Raw genomic sequence first — 16,232 nt, forward strand, 5'->3', positions numbered from 1 at the left:
AAGCATGGCATATAGCATATTTTTTTTTGTACCAAACATCACTCTCTGAACCCCACGCCGCCAGGGTTATCTCCTTCACCCACACTCGCTCAAGAAGCAGAGCAGGCTGAGAGATATTTGATTCCAACGTCCCCCTGTGGCAGAGAGACCGAGATCCAGCATCCGCGGAGCATACCAAGGTCAATTGTGTGCAAAACAAGTTCTGGTTCTTTTTAGTTCTTCACTCTGGCTTTTGTGGCTCAGGCTGCAATCATGCTGACGTGGTTGGAGACCGTGTGTGGGTATGTGCATGCGGTTGGTAGAAAACTAATATGATTAAGGCTGGGTTTAGACACTGAGGGACACATCCTGTAGATGCTGAGGATTAGCGGTAACAGCTGGTAGCCTTCCCATTAGCGGAGAAGCTGAAGGGAGAAGAAAAGACTTTAGTTTAAAGAATGTGTCTTTGCAACTCTGAGCAGGGAAACTGTTCCATCAAGCCTGAAGGAAAGTGTGTTCCTAGGTAAGCGGATGTTTCTCTGGGCTCAGGTAGACAAGGTAGAAAAGAAGAAACAGCTGAGTCCAGAGAGGGGAAGGGTGGGATTTGAGGTTGTGGCCGTGGTACTCACTTCCCTTCCTCCACAGGCATCTGGGTTTGACCTGCTTTTGAGAGGGGCGACACCCTCTGCCATCAACAGGGGCTTGAAGGACCTTTGCTATGTGGCCCTTCAAAGAAAATGGGAAGGACCCCTGGACCCCTCAGCTGAGAATATGCTCTCACAGCCTGTGGTTCATTGTCTCTTAATGTGTCTGGGAAGCTGTAGGAAAGGTTCCCTGTGGTGTAAAGGCTTCTGACTTTTAGCACCTCCTGGAAAACCAACCTAGGGGAGAAAGGTGTTGTCTGAAGGACTCACAGACAAGTCCTTCATTAGGACTCAATAAGACATTTGAGTTGTGGATCATATTCCTGTCTCTTGGTGTCTTTTCAATAGAAGGTGGTGGGTGTGAAGATAGCATGAGAGTAAAAGGCATTTGTTTGGTTGTATGCATAAGCTCCTCAGTCTACTGGTTTTATAGCTAGTTTTCACTATACTTTTAGGATTTTATTTTTACCTTTTAAAACTAACTTATTAAGAGGAGGGTAGTTGCTTTGCATAACTCCTTAGATCAAAATATCAGTCAAATTTTAAAAATGCCTGTGCATAGGACTATAAAACAGACATAGATGTATTTTAAAAATGCCTGTGATAGTCCTAAATATTTATTCAAGGAAGCTTTTCCTCTGCCTTATTTGCTCTCCCTCACTTTGTTTTCATCTGTAGAGCTTTCACACAGTCAACTTCTAATTCTTTCTGTTAATAGGCACTAAAGGTAGGTAACCGCCCAAATAGAAATTGAATCCATAGATTTTATTTGCTCTAATGAGTTTATTTTATTGCTGAACCACATTATTACCTGTATATTTAACAAGGTAAAAAAAAAAAAGAGAGAGAGAATTGGTATGTGTATAATTTTCTCTGCTCATCTTCTCTGCTAAAAAGCAGTGAAATAACTAAAAATAGCAGGAGAAAGGACAAGGAGAATTAAAGTTTTGCAAGCTTAGCAAATCACCTCTAAACAATTGATAGTTGGCAGAAAAACTGCAACATTTAGCTGTATAATTTGCAATTGTAGAGATGAGCCTCTAATCCAAGCCACCATACTCCATGTTGCCTGTCCACGTTGGAATAATTGATGTCTAATTCAGCGATAATGTATTAGAGCTCACAGTGCCCTTGGATATCAGACTGCTTGTAAGGAGTTCACAATAGAATACAAACATATTCCAGGGCTTATTTCTTTGACTTAATACTTAAATCCTCTCCTTAATAAGAAACCATCTGGTCTTATATTACGAGAAAATCACAAGAAGAAAGGTGTTTAAAAAAACAAAGTGATTAAAACTCAAGCCCTTCCTGTAGCCCAGCATGTCTTTTTGGTGCTGGCATTTGAGCACTTGCAGCATCTCCTGGCGCAAAGGTAGTATGAGATTCAGGTCAGTCACATCTGAAAAGACTTCCTATTGTTTTCTGAAATAGCACGGGGGTTGAAGCTGTTGTTTCTCCCGGCACAGGAAAGGGCAGGATGAGGTCCTGGGCAGCCGTGGCCGGCTGGGCCTGCACCGCCGTCTGCCTGGCCTCCTGCTCGGCCGCCTTCTCCCACGGCGCCAGCTCAGCGGCCTGTGCCGACATGAGCCCCAAACACATCCAAGCCCAGCCCCAGAACCCCAGGACCCACCACGTTGCCATCCACACCAGCAGGTCTTTCTACTCACCCGGTGACGAGGTGCCAGGTAGGTGTGGGAGAGGATTTGAGAGACCCCCAGGAGCCCCGGTGGCAGATTCCAAGTTATATTTCTCCCACGCCAGTGTTTTCTGGACTAAACTTTGGCTGGATCCTCAGGAGCAATTATTTAGCCAAAAATAAGCATGAGATACTTGTACATATGAAAACCGCATGACAACTAATCTTTATATTGCTATTAGCCTTTATAAGAGAAGAGGGCACAAATGGCATTATTGTAAAAAATCATTTTGTCCTTATAAGACATAATTACCCTGAGCAACATTCAGTTATCACATGTATATGCAAAATATACTTTTTTCCTCATTGTTTAAAACTAAAATTATTTTTGCTGGAAAGAAGATTTCCTGCTGTTTTAGTCTGGGTTCCTGCAAAAGCAGAGAGAGAATTTGAGTGCGGGTAGGTTATCTGGGAGGTGATTTCAGGAAGCACTAGTGAAACTGAGACAGGGAAGAGAGTGACACATCTGCAGGGTGTGAAATTGAGCAGGTGGCTGCTGTGGGCAACTGGGGCGCAATTCCACTGGGGCCGTTCTGAGAAACTATGTGATGCATACCTCCAAATCTTCCCTCAGGACGATGGAGAGATGGGGTATTCATCGGCTGACGATTGCCCTCTCCCAGGTTTCTTTGCACTCACATCCCTCATTTGAGAATTCTCCCTGCTTACCTTCAGGTAAGCTCCTCAGTGCCAGCTAGAGAAAGCCTCAAGCAGAGGAGAAAGCTATAGCAGGTGCTTAAGGTGGAAGCTAAGTGCAGACAGAAAATAGGCGAACTCAGATGGGCCAAGAGGATATGGGAGAGGCTTCAGCAGCCTTCACTCTACCCCCTTTTGATTCTTGCTAATTCTTCTGATGAGCATTGGAAGTGATAAGCAAAAATGAAATTTAGTCTATACATATAACTTAGTCCAGTCATTTTATTCTATTGATGATAAGTGTGGGGGAAAAATATCCATGGGTAGCATATGTGACAGACAGGAACATAATTCCAGAGCCAAAATTGAGGCTATTCTCACAGAGCTTGCCCAACTTCGTCATGCCATGACACAGATAGAAAATGGTAACCTGAGCCTGGTGTGCTGAGGAAGTGCAAGTGGCTGCTCAAGGACGGAGGCAATTTCCCTGGGGGCTCAGACCACCCCAGGACTCACCCAGCCACCACGAGTGTGAGGGGATCAAGTGTCGGCACCCCAGTGACCTGTTCCAATGTTCTGTGGCTAAGGAACTGATATTTGGGAGGAAAATCTGTAGAAATGGCCCAATTTATTGTGACACCCAAATTCTAATAAAAAGTTATCTGATGGTGCCCTGAGGGAAACATAACTGGATTGTGTTTGTAACTGAGAACACATATACAATCCATAGCCAGAGAGAACGCCCCATGTACTCAGTGAGGGGCAGTTATTACCTTATTACACTGCAATTACTTTGTTTCCTTGTCAGGATCCCACACTAATGTGGGAGTTCCTTGAAGGGTAACAACTGGGTTATCTAGTTCATAGATGTGTATTCAGTGCTCAGCACAGTGCCTGGTATTAAATAATAGCTAAGTTGTTCAAATGTTCATTGCTAAAGGTTCAAATGCATGGAAAACAAAATGGCCACAGAGACTAAGCCACACTCTGCAAGCCTATAGAAGGTATTTTAGCCATTCATTTTTTTTTTTTTTAAAGACATGCAAGCTTATTAGAACTACAGACTATAGCAGAGGCAATAAAAGAGGTTCATAGTTAATGACTTGGTGATTTAGATGACAAAAAATGTTTAGTATTCTCTATTTAAGATGCCAGAGATTATCTTTAAAACTATTCCCATCCAAAATATTTTAACAAAATACATTTGGCCCTTAAAAGTATTTCAGAGTCAGGAAAATTCAATTTTGGACAAATAAATGTTATTACATATATTTATGAATAATAAATGGTGGTCTAATACTTTAACACCGTGGTTTAAAAGCATATTAAAATAAGTGATCCTTAAAGTCCGTATGATAATTAATAGCATGACAATAAGTTAGAATATTTTAATACAATTTTTATGTTTCTGGAACAACTTATTCAATTTATACAATATACCAGATATAGCAAATAAAATGAAGAAAATTGAGACAGTCTTCTTAGAAAACATTTAAAAGTACTTTTCTTTGAGTGTTTACTCAATTACATATACTTGTCTCATATTCTTTTGGTATTTTGAATTGTTATACACAAAGTTTTAAAAAAGGAAAGCTTCTTTTAAAAAATAGTTATTCATCTGGTTTTAAACACTTGGGTTTTCAAATTAAAGCAAGTTGTTCTGTTTACTAGTGCATGTTGCGTAGAATAGTTAAATAGTTTAATATTTAGAAAAATATCAGGAAGTCAGTTTTTTTTTATTTTTATATAAATTCAAAGTTATAGGAACAGTTGCAAAAACAATACTAACCCCATACACAGAATTCCACCATACCCTGACCCCCCTCCCCCGATAACTCAATCCACCAACTTGAACATGCTGTCACATCGCTATTTCTTTCCCTCCCTCCTTCCCTCCCTCCCTATATATCATCCATCATCAAGAAGTCAGTTTTTTAATGGCTGGTATATCTTTAAGTTGGTAATTCAAGTTTCATTTATAATTTTAAAATTACACAATTCATAGATATAAAAGTTTAAAGAAAATACATTCTCATTTAATTAAAAAGCCTTCTAAACATTCATTCCCAAACACTGCTGTATAATGACTACCTTCTAGATATACTTAGCTAAAATAAGTTAATTTTTAAAAATCAATAATGTGATATGCTGGCAAGATTTCTTTAGAAACAAATGAGAATAATTCTAAGGTCAATGTTACAAATGTAGCACTGCGAATATGCAGAATATAAAAATGCACAGAATAGGTGAAGATAATTTTTTTAATTGAAGTCATCATTGCAAAAATCTGGGTACTTAATCCCTTAAGAACTAAGATAGGGAATTTTAACTTAAAAGATGATATTTCACGGGGGATATTGAGATTTTCTATTATATCCATTCAGATGCTTCTAGAGTGATAATTTCTTTTTCTGCTCAAGTGTTTATTAGCCATTCTTTTAATTAAAAACTTAAATAGCTTAAAAATATTAGTACATGTTTTAAAAATAGTAAAGTAGTACCTAAGAGTAGAAAATTAAAAGTAAAAGTTTCCCTTTCCTTGTTCTGGACATTCAATTTGATTCCCTAGAGGGAACGTAACTATTATTAAGTTTTTTCACACATCTTTCCAGAAATTTTCCAGGCCTATAAGCATATATGAGTGTGATAGATGAATATAACCTTACAGAAACACAAATTAAATCATTCTGTTCAATATCTATATTCTTCACCTCACAATAATGTTGACATCTTTCATCAAATACATAGTTTATTTTCAGTGACCGCATGCCAGTCCATTGTCTGGCTGACACATAATTGATTTAACTAGTTTCCTATTGGATGGTATTTACTTTTTCCAATTTTTGGCATTAAGCAATTCTGATGGACATCCTTATATATATACCTTTGCTCACTGTATGAGTCAGGATTACTTTTAGTTGTAAGTATCAGAAAAGCCTATTGACAGAAACCTAATAAATTAAGAAATTTTTCCCACAAGTCTGGAGCTGGGGATTCTGCATTTGACGAAGCCATTCAACAATGTCTTCAAGATCCTAAGATTTTCCATCTTCCTGCTCTGCCATCATCAGCAGGTTGGGTTGTCATTCCTTTGTTTGTCTTTGCCCAGTCTCAGGATGACTGCCATGGTTTTTTGGCCTCACAGAGCTATCAAAGTGTAATATATACATGCAATGGAATATTATTCATCCATAAAAAGGAATGAAGTGCTGATACAGGCGACAACGTGGATGAACCTTGAAGACATCATGTTGAGTGAAGTCATCCAGACACAAAAGGACAAGTATTGTATGATTTCACTGACTTGAAACAATTAGTACAAGCAAACTCATAGTGTCAGAATCTAGATATAGATTACCAGGTGATAGGGAGTGGGAAATTAAGGCCTAAAATGTACAGGGTTCCTGTTTGAAATGATGGAAATGTTTTGTAATGGATAGTGGTGATAGTAGCACAATATGAACATAATTAACAGCACTGAAATATATATCTGAATGTGGTTAAAAAGGAAAATATTAGGTTGTACATATGGTAACAGAATAAAACATTTTTAAAAAATCCATAGAACTACACAAACAGTGAACCCTAAGTTAAATCATGGACTCTAGTCAATGGTACAACTATAAAAACGTGCTTTCATCAGTTGTAACAAATGTTCCACACCAATGCAAGGTGTTAATAATAGGGTGATATATAGGTACTCTGTATTTTATGCATAGCTGTTCGGTAAACCCACAACTTCACCGATAAAAAAAAAAAAAAAAAAAATTAAGCCAAAGGGAAAAAAAGAGCTGGAATAAAGGGTCAGGGGCAAAAAGATTTATCCTTGGGAGTCATCAACCCTCCTAGCAGACTTGCTGTCATTGACCAGACTTGGACCAACTGCTGGAAAGGAATGGAATTTCCAACTCCGGTTCAGTCAAATCACAATCCATCCCCTGGGGATAGGAAGAGGCCTAATTTCCCTTGAAAAGAGCTTTGCTTGCCACAAGGACATGAAATCTGGGTTTTGATAGCAGGGAATAAGTGGAGAAAGGCTGTTGGATAGCTAACTTTAGTATTTGCCCTTATTTATTTATGCAGAATGTCAATAGGAAAAAATAGCAGAAGTGAAATTGCTCAATTAAAGGGTATCTGCATCTTAAAATTGGAAGATATTGTCAGATTATCCCCCAAAGTGTTTCATGTTTTATAGTTACAGCATCAGCAAATGGGTGTCTTAGTTTTTCCATGGTTCTATCAATACTGGTGATAATCACACATTTTAATATCTGCTAATATGACAGGTATAAAATAGTGTCTCACTTTTACTTGCTTTTAAAATTTATGATTGAACTTGTTTTATTTTATCTGTTTATGTCCTTTGATCATCTGGGGGGACAACTTTTATCAATTCACCATAAATCTTTGTATATTTGCCCGTCTTGTATCTTACAAATAACTTTCCTCAATTTATCATTTGTTTTTTGACTTCATCTATTTTCAGACTTTTTTTTTAATGCAGCAAATTTTTTAATGGCCTCTGGGTTTTGTTTAGAGAGGCATTCCAGATTTCAATATTAGAAAAAAAGAAATGCAGCATTCTTCTATTTTTTTTTCTATTTCATTTTTACATATCTCTGATCCAAATGGAATTAATTTTGGTCTGAAATAGTATTGCAACTTTTTTTTTTCCTAATTACTTGTTCACTTTCTGAGTGGTGGGGAGGGGGCTCAGGGGGTGGTCCTGGGCTTATATTTTGAAATTACCCACACAATCACCAAATGGTACTAAGGCAAGCACGCTCACCTTGGATGGATGGTTCCTTGCTTTCTTTTGCAGTGACCGTGAGGAGCAGTCGTGATTTCATGGGGTTTCTACTTCAGGCTCGGAGAGTGTCTAACCATGAAGTAGCTGGCACTTTTGTTTTCCTTCCTTCTGGTTCCATGCGGATGACTTGTTTCAAAGAGAGTGACTCCGTCACCCACTCTGACAAGTCCCTGAAGAGAAACCTGTCGTTCGTGTGGAAGGCCCCGGCCCAGCCTGTGGGGGACATCAGATTCCTGTAAGCAGAGATCAAGTGCTGTGTCTCAGTAACTGAGCCTTCCTCTTTGAAGAGAGCAGAGCTTGTCCCCACCCTTCATGCTCCAGCCGCGTACAGGGCTACCCCAACTAGAAAAGCTAGGCAGAGGATAACTGAAAAAAACAAACAAAAAAAAAAAAACAAAGAAAACAATTTTCCAAACCTCTAGAGTGTGGTTATTTCTCCTTCTCTCTAGGCACCAATGAATCTTGGCCAAACTCCCAAAGAAATTCTGACCAGAGGACAAAATAACTGATGGTGGGAGAGTAGAGAGGGAGTGGAGAGAGAGACAGAAGGCAGAGGGACAAGAGGACAGCAGAGAGGCACAGCCACTGAGATATTACTTGGGTGGGACCAGGGAAAGCCACTTAAGTCCCTGTGCTTTAACTTATTGTCAATCAAACGGGCAAACTGATTATTAGAAGCGACCTCACAGGATTGTGTGAGGAAGAAAGGACCAATATATGCAAAGGGCTTGGGGCAGATCCTGGCAGCAGTGAGTATCATATAAGCATCGTCATTCCTCAAGAGGAGGCGCTTGTTTCGTCGTTATTTTCAGACGCTTGCATTTATTGAGAAAGGTAATTTTCTCACTTTCAGGGAAGCATGTGTGTTTTCCTCAGGTCCTCCTCCCTACGGCCTCATGAGTATATCAGCGAGGCTTTGCCTAAGGGAGAGGCCCCCTGGTCATCTCCTCTGCAGTGGGGAGCAACGGGGGTGAGATATATGCCCCCCACCCTGCAGAGCCCTCTTCCCATCCCTTCGTGGCAGCAGGAGTCAAACACCATGCTTCTTGCAATCTGCTTCTGCCCATGAGTTTGGTTCTTTTCAGATGCAGAGAATGCACATGGTTTGAAGGCCTGGCATCTGTATGTTACTTTTATTTCTCAAAGCACCTCTATTTCTATTTTCAAATTTAGCATCATAGCTGCTGTGTCTTACCTATGAAGTAGTTTAGAAGCTCTCATCTTCATTTGACGGAGAAGGGAGATAAACCCACTCCATGAGATGCCTCTCCCAATGCCAACATCTGCCTTCCCATCTCCCTCCATCATTTCCCAAAATAACGTCCACTGAGCCTGGAAACCATGTGCCTGGGCCTGAACCACGGCTCCTCACACGCACCTGGTCCCTTTAGGTGACCTCAGCCAAATCAGTCACATCTCTTTGACTGCCATTCTGCATATTTAAAATGGGAAAAAATGATACTTGCCAAGCATACCCACCACAGTGAGATTTGGGGGAAGATAAAAGAGATATTCATGAAAGTGATTTTTACTGAAGAAAGGTATCATGTACTCAAAATGTGTAAATTATGAATGATATATCTCTAATTTTCAATAGAATCTACAATTACAGTAGAAATTAATTAATTAGGAAATCTTCAATTAGCAGTATAATTCAGTTAACAATATACCAGCAAGGGCTAATAATAAAATTGAAGATGAAACCTTTTGTTCAGTCCAAACACTTACAGTTTAAGAAGATGCCTTCTAGTCCAAATGAGATATTTATCGATGGAGGGTAATTGATTGTAAATATCCTCTGCTATTCTAATTATTTTTGCTACTGAGTTTTTGTTTAGAAAAAGAAATGAAGTGGCTCAAAGGAATACAATAATCTCTCTCCAGTTCTTGTATTCATTTAAACTTTTGACGGGCTTTATCTTTTAGTGTGTTCTCTCCTTTGATTAGGATGGCTCAGGGTTTTATGTAAGGGAAACCAAGTCCTCAATCACTCTACTGTTTGTTTCCCACAGTTTATCAGTAGTCCAGTCGTACTTCGTCTACTGGACCAGGATTGAATCATCTCTTGTGTCTCAGTGGACGCGCGGCAGAGCCCCTCCTGACGGTGGTGTGGAGCCCGGCTCTCGGGTGCCCATCCCTGGGCAGGAGCCGGACGACAGTGAAGGAGCGGCCCCAGGTACAGCTCGCCTCTGCGTTTGCTAGCCTGGTTGTCGTCGTTATTTGTACAGTTATCTATTTTCACTTAAAAGTTCCTCCTGCCGTCTTTTCCCTGCAAAGCAAGCAATAAACACCTGCCTTAGCTGACTCTTAGAGATGTGATAACACAGTAGCGAGAGGAGGAAAGCCCACACTTGGTTGCAACAAACACACTTTGTCTGGCTCAACCTTACAAATTAAGTTGGGCCCTGGGGTGGATGGTAAGAGCTGTGTTACAAAACCAAAAAATCAGCACATACACCCCCAGTCCCCAATATTTACCAGTAAACACAATATTTTAGCTGTTTTCCCCAGTCCCCTGAAGCTACACATGGAGCACAAGAAAGAAATGTCCTTCCTTCCTTCCTTCCTTCCTTCCTTCCTTCCTTCCTTCCTTCCTTTCTTCCTTCCTTCCTTCCCTTATTTCTTTATTACTTTATTTCTTTTTCTTTCTTTCTTTTTTATTAAATCTCCTCCAGTTTTTTACTGTTCCTTTCCAGAGTAGGTAGATGGCTCTTTGCTACTGGGTTGAAGAACCGAATCAGGAACGAGAGGCTCTTACGATGGGAATGTAATTTTTCCTGACTCACCACATAACTTTTGACTCCACTGACCCATGAACTTATGCAAATAAACTAACCAGCTAGAGAATACTTGACCTGCCTAAAAATTCCTGGTGATATGGAACTCATTTTCATTATTTGTTTCTAATTAAGTGCACTGAACACATGCACTTATAAATGCATACAGTCACTTGCAGAGAAGACTCAAATCCTTAATCCACTCAATCCCATTTTCCTTTGTTCTTTCCTTTATTCTTTGCTAATGGGTGTAAGGCCAGGATCTGGTTTGAATTCCTGCCTCTGCTCAGTCTAGCATTTCCAGGCACTCCCCCAAGTCCCCCCACCCCCATCCTCTACACAAACCCTAGTGTTTCCCACAGGAGGAAGGACTATGTGTGTATCATGTATTTGTGTGTATGTGTTGGGGGCATGTCATTTTAAAAAGTGAAATTTCTCAACTATAAGAAGACTTTAATAAACCAATGTGAATTATGTGTTTTCAAAATAGGGAAAATAGTATATTTTGTTTCCCAAACTTATCTCCCAAAGGAACCCCTAGGATACTTTGGGGTCCTACCCTACCCCATTAGGCATGATCTTTTTTTATATCTCCATGCTTTGCCTTCTGACGTTTCCTTAAGCTGGACTGTTGCCCGTTCTTGGTGGCAAATGTCATTGCTTCCTTATCCCTGGCATTAATGCACTTATCACAATGTAACTTACATGGTTGGGTCTGTGTCCTCCTCCTAGGTGTTGAGTTCAGGAACAACAACTACAGCTCTGCATCACTTCACTATCCCCAGTACTCACTGCAACACCCAGCGCATAGTGGATCTGCAGGAAATGTCTGAATGCACTTAAAGATCAGGCTGGAGCTTAAAACAGTCAAGCTCTACATGTCTATGTTGTCCTGCTTTGTTTTTCACTTCAATCTCAATGTTTCTTAGTGACAAAGACATTGGAACAAAGTGGCACCAATAAAAAAAAAAAGAGGTTCAATCTAACCTGATTGGATGCTTGACCAGAGAACTTCTGCCAACATTGCTTGTGTGCAACATTATTGTTGTCATCTAAATCATCATCCTGGCAAACTCTGTGCATGTTGCCAGCCTGTGCTTCATGCTTCTACATTGATAATTTAATTTCACTGCCTCAGTATCACCCCCTTTTGCAAATGAAGAAACTGAGGCTTGGGAGGGCTTACCCAAGGCCAGAAATTGCCAGAGCGGGGATCCAAACCCAACAACAATCTGACCCGGAGCCTGTGGCTGCCTGCAGCCCTGTTTGAGGCTCTTTCTAATGCCCTGAGCAGGCACGTGGCCAGTTCCAGGGGGGAGATCAGATGGCGAAGGGCAGTGAAGGGCAGTCATCCTGTCTCTGCCCCTAACAAAGGCTCGAGTCATCATCACCACTGTGAGCACGTTTAGTGTTAATCGCGTGGCAAGGAAGATTTAGAACTTCTAAAAACCATTGATTTGCGGAGGTTCTCTTTTTCTAACTAGAAGCAATTTTTTTGCAGATGAGATAAAATACAGTGGTCACGGTGCTTTCTGTATTCCCTGATTGGTGGCCATTAAGAATGTGTAAGCCAAGAAGGGCCCGACACTTAACTCTTTAAAAGATGTAAGACATTGTTGCTTTGCTGCCTGGTCAGGGGCTTATGATCCTGGGCAGAGCATCTTTGATGCTGACAGTTTTGAGAGGCTTAGCCTTAATGGTCTGTCCTCAAGGCACATTAAAGTCTCTAGTATTTACCCTGTTATTGTGGTTGTTTGTGCCGATCAATACAAGGAAAATGCGCTCACTCTCTGCTGTGTCTCTGGGCCTCTGCTCAGCTCCCCGCGCCCCCGCCACTCTCCTGCAGCAGCACACGGACGTCCTTGCTGTTGGCCTGCCGATTGCTGCCGGAGAGGACAACCTAGAGCCTGTTCCTGCCGGAATTTGGGCAACACAATTTCCCAGGGGAGCAGAGACTGGGCCCCAACCATCACACACGGCTACTGCAGGCAGCAATGGCCAGCAACCCGGCGGGGACGGCAGCCCCACCCTAGAACCGTCCCGGGATGTCCAAGGGCTGCAGAGGCTGGCGGCCCTCAGGGGGCTCTCCGCAGGGGGCCTCGCCTCCAGCGCCAGCACCCACTCCAGGTGACGGGCAGGTGGGCGATGGGGCAGGCGATGGGGCCAGGCTAAGCACTGGGCACCCAGGAAAGGAAAACCTCCTGGAGTCTGACAGAAAAAGAGCTCAGCCATATTCCGTCTTTTTTTTTTTTTTTTGCTTTTTAAAAAGGAATTTTATTGAGATATATTCACATTCCATACAATCCATCTGAAGTGTACAATCAATGGCTTTTATTACATCCAGAGTTGTGTATTCATCATCATAATCAATTTTAGAACATTTTTATTACTCCAAAAAGAAAAACCCCAGCCCCCTTTGCAGACACTTCTCAATCCCTCTCTCCTTCTCCAGCCCTACAGAGCCACTAATCTATTTCTGTCTCTATAGATTTTTTTAATATTTACATTTTATATAAATGGAATCATACAATATGTAGTATGTTGTATCTGGTTTCTTTTTACTTAGCATAATGTTTTAAAAAAATTATTATTACTTTTTGGCTACAGAAGTTGTAGGTTTACAGAAAAGTCATGTAATACCCCTTATTGTTGACACTTTGCATTGGTGTGGTACTTTTGATACAATTGATGAAAGAATATTAAAATATGCTATTAACTATAGTCCATAGTTTACATTAGGTATATATTTATCCTGTATACTTCCCTATTATTAACACCTTGTATTAGTGTCAAACATTTGTTATTATTCATGAAGAACATTCTTATACTTGTACTATTAGCCCCAGTTCATCATCTCAACAGGGTGCACTGTTTTATACAGTCCCATGTTTTATCTTCTAACTTTCCTTCTAGTAACAAACACAACCCAAAACTTGCCCCTTTCAACCACATTCATGTGTATAATTCAGCACTATTAATTATACTCACAATAATGTGCTACCATCACCACCATCCATTTCCAAACTTTTACAATCAACCTAAATAGAAATTCTGCACAAATTAAGCATCATCTTCCCATTCTCTACCCCCATTCTATCCCCTGGTAACATATATTCTAGATTCTAACTCTGAGTTTGCTTATTCTAATTATTTTATGTCAGTAAGATCATACAATATTTGTTCTTTAGTGTCTGGCTTATTTCACTCAGCATAATATCCTCAAGGTTTGTCATGTTATTGCGTGCGTCAGACTTCATTCCTTTATAGAGCTGAATAATATTGCATCGTATGTCTCTCCCACATTTTGTTTATGCATTTATCGTCAGCCATAGTCATTCCTAAGTGTGTGAGAAGCCCTGATTGTAGAATGACTATTGGTCAGAAGGGCCTGGGATGGTAGTCACCCCGGACACTGTTGTCTCTTGGACAGGGAGAGGTCTCCGAGACGCTAATATAAATGCAAGCATTCGGTGAGGGCTTTGCCTGCTCACCTCCCATCCCACCCTCACCCCACACTGCAAACGAATATCTCAGGAGACTTTCCAAGCAAATCTGAGTTTTATTGGGATGCACAGCAGTGGTAGGGAAATGTTGCTGTTTAGTCCAAATTTTAGTGATCCCTTCTCAGCCCTTCCATTCTCCCCTTTAGGACTCGGGATCAGCCAAGCTTTGGCTCACCAGAAACTTGCTCACCCTCTGACAGGGATGAACAGGTAACATCCCATACTGTGCGTGGGGGGTGAGTTGATGTTTTGATCCCAGAGTGAGAAGTTCCGGGCTGGGAAATCAGAGCCAAAGTCAGAGAGAAAGAGGCAAGGGTATGATAAACACATAGTGTCTGTCTACCAATCAATACGAGCAAAACCAGCCTCTCCATTATACACAGTGTCTGTGAAAATATCGGCAATTGTAGAAACTGATGGTTTTAGCAATTTGTTTTCCCACCTAGCCTCAGTTAATAATGCCTTTCTTCTCCCCCGCCCCTCCTTCATAACCCTGGTCTCAAAGAACCATGCATGGTCTTGGAACCCAGATCAATGGGCAATATAAAATATACGTGCCCACCGATTTACTATTCCTTTGGAATCTTTGAAGGAACACAAAACATGGTACAATATTCTTACTCAAAATTTATCAAAACCTACAGTAAGCTTAAGAGTTCCCTCTTGCATGGGGCCTAGCAGAAAAAGACATACTAAAAGCTTTCAGCCATCTGAGAGGACACAACAGCACACGTGTTTGGAAGCCTCTTAAAGGACCCTACGTTTATTCTTCCAGTTGGTCCACCCATCACCATCAATTAGCAGGTGCATGCTCATCTCCTTGGGCTCCTTTAGAAGCAGGCTAGGGGCTGGGCTTTTCAGCTGCTGCCTGGGATTCTTTAGGGAACACAGGTTAGTTACACAGTTTATTGGCAGGTGGGGAGAAGACCAGCCCTTTTGACTTCTTTCTTTTCCTCCGCTTTTCTAGGACAAGACAGGGGCCTCCAACAGGACCATGATGAGGCCTCCTCCGTACACCGTCCTTTCCGGTCCTCGGCGCCTCTGGTCTTCGGAGGCACCCACCGAGAATGGGGCTGGGGTGGCCACCCCCACCCCTGCCTTCCATACCCCTGCGGCTTCCAGGCTGCCTGCTGCTGGCCAGGCAGCGGCATCAAAATCCTCTGCCAGCTTCCTGCCTCAGTCAAAGCTCAAGGAGCCCAGAGCGGGGGAAGGAAATGAAGAGGGCAGTGTGGGACACCCTAGGAAGACTGACCCAAGGCCTGCGGTTGGGCAAGAGGGAGCCAGTGCCCCTTCGGGGATCCAGCTGGGAGTCCTGCTCTGCCTTTCGGCCACACTGGGCATGGCCCTGGCTGCCAGCCTTTGCCACCTGCATGCCCGCTATTGCCACAGGCAGATGGAAATGTCCTTCGATGAGACTGCCAGGGGCCCTGTTGCCAGAAGCGACGGTGGGGAGACTGTGCGTGTCAGGAAGATGGGAGAGAACAGTTTTGTTTTGGTTCAGGCAGAATACAACTGGATTGCTCCCTCCATGGGTAGCAAGAAGACAGTGCTCTGAGAAGGACATGGTGCCAGGCCTCTCGGGGGCTCTGCTTGGGGTCCAGAGAGTTTCTCAGCAGGAACAGAGCAAATTAGAATCGCTGATGAGGACGGGGAGTGGCTGTGCCTCTGGCCAGCGAGCAGTGGGGTGGCAAGGAGGGAAAAGGACGATTTTATCAACAGAGGGTGTTCTCCCTGGGCTTTGTTGTCTTAACATCTGTCATTTAGCTTCTTATTTTTCTTGTCACAATTAGACGTTGTTTGAAAAGTTAAACTCTGCACAATGAATATTGTATAACCTTCTCATTAGCTAGGCTCCTGTGGCCACTGAGCTTCCTTTGTTGCCTTAGGAACCAGCAGAAATAGGGATTCTGTCCCTCCTGAGCGTGTCAGCCTTGTCTCCTCCAACTCTTTGAAAAAAGTAATGTCGGGGTTGTGTGTCTTGCGAGAAAAAGAACTGCAGTCCTCACTCTGCTTCTCCAGAAGATGTTTTCTTTGTAAAACTAGAGTTCAACAGTTATCTAGAGTTCTTGTTCAGTGAAACAGGTGAAGGCAAGGGTGTTCAGTCTTCTTGTAAACTTGGAAGACTGGCAAATCCGCCATGGAAATTGACCCAAAGCAAGGGTGATTTTAGAGAGTTGGACTGTA

The 16,232-nt window shown here is 41.9% G+C and overlaps 1 protein-coding gene across 1 annotated transcript; it reads left to right on the forward strand.

The window, feature by feature from the left end:
- Nucleotides 1–240: 240 nt before the first annotated feature.
- On the forward strand, nucleotides 241–15,860 carry REELD1 (reeler domain containing 1). Its single transcript, XM_037829084.1, has 7 exons — nucleotides 241–281; nucleotides 2,093–2,311; nucleotides 7,781–8,003; nucleotides 9,781–9,944; nucleotides 12,363–12,672; nucleotides 14,195–14,258; nucleotides 15,016–15,860. Exons 2-7 carry the CDS (start codon nucleotides 2,104–2,106, stop codon nucleotides 15,601–15,603), a joined length of 1,557 nt encoding a protein of 518 aa, XP_037685012.1. The 5' UTR covers nucleotides 241–281; nucleotides 2,093–2,103; the 3' UTR covers nucleotides 15,604–15,860.
- The last annotated feature ends 372 nt before the right edge of the window (nucleotides 15,861–16,232 follow it).

Source organism: Choloepus didactylus, chromosome 3 (assembly GCF_015220235.1).
Source record: "Choloepus didactylus isolate mChoDid1 chromosome 3, mChoDid1.pri, whole genome shotgun sequence".
In the NCBI taxonomy this organism is placed as follows: Eukaryota; Metazoa; Chordata; class Mammalia; order Pilosa; family Megalonychidae; genus Choloepus; species Choloepus didactylus.

What these genes read in the sequence shown, in the direction of transcription:
- REELD1 (XM_037829084.1), top strand. Translation starts at nt 2,104, where the DNA reads ATGAGGTCCTGGGCAGCCGTGGCCGGCTGGGCCTGCACCGCCGTCTGC. An exon ending in AGCGCCAGCACCCACTCCAG is followed by an intron (nt 12,673 to 14,194) that starts GTGACGGGCAGG and finishes TCTCCCCTTTAG; the next exon opens with GACTCGGGATCAGCCAAGCT. An exon ending in CCTCTGACAGGGATGAACAG is followed by an intron (nt 14,259 to 15,015) that starts GTAACATCCCAT and finishes CCGCTTTTCTAG; the next exon opens with GACAAGACAGGGGCCTCCAA.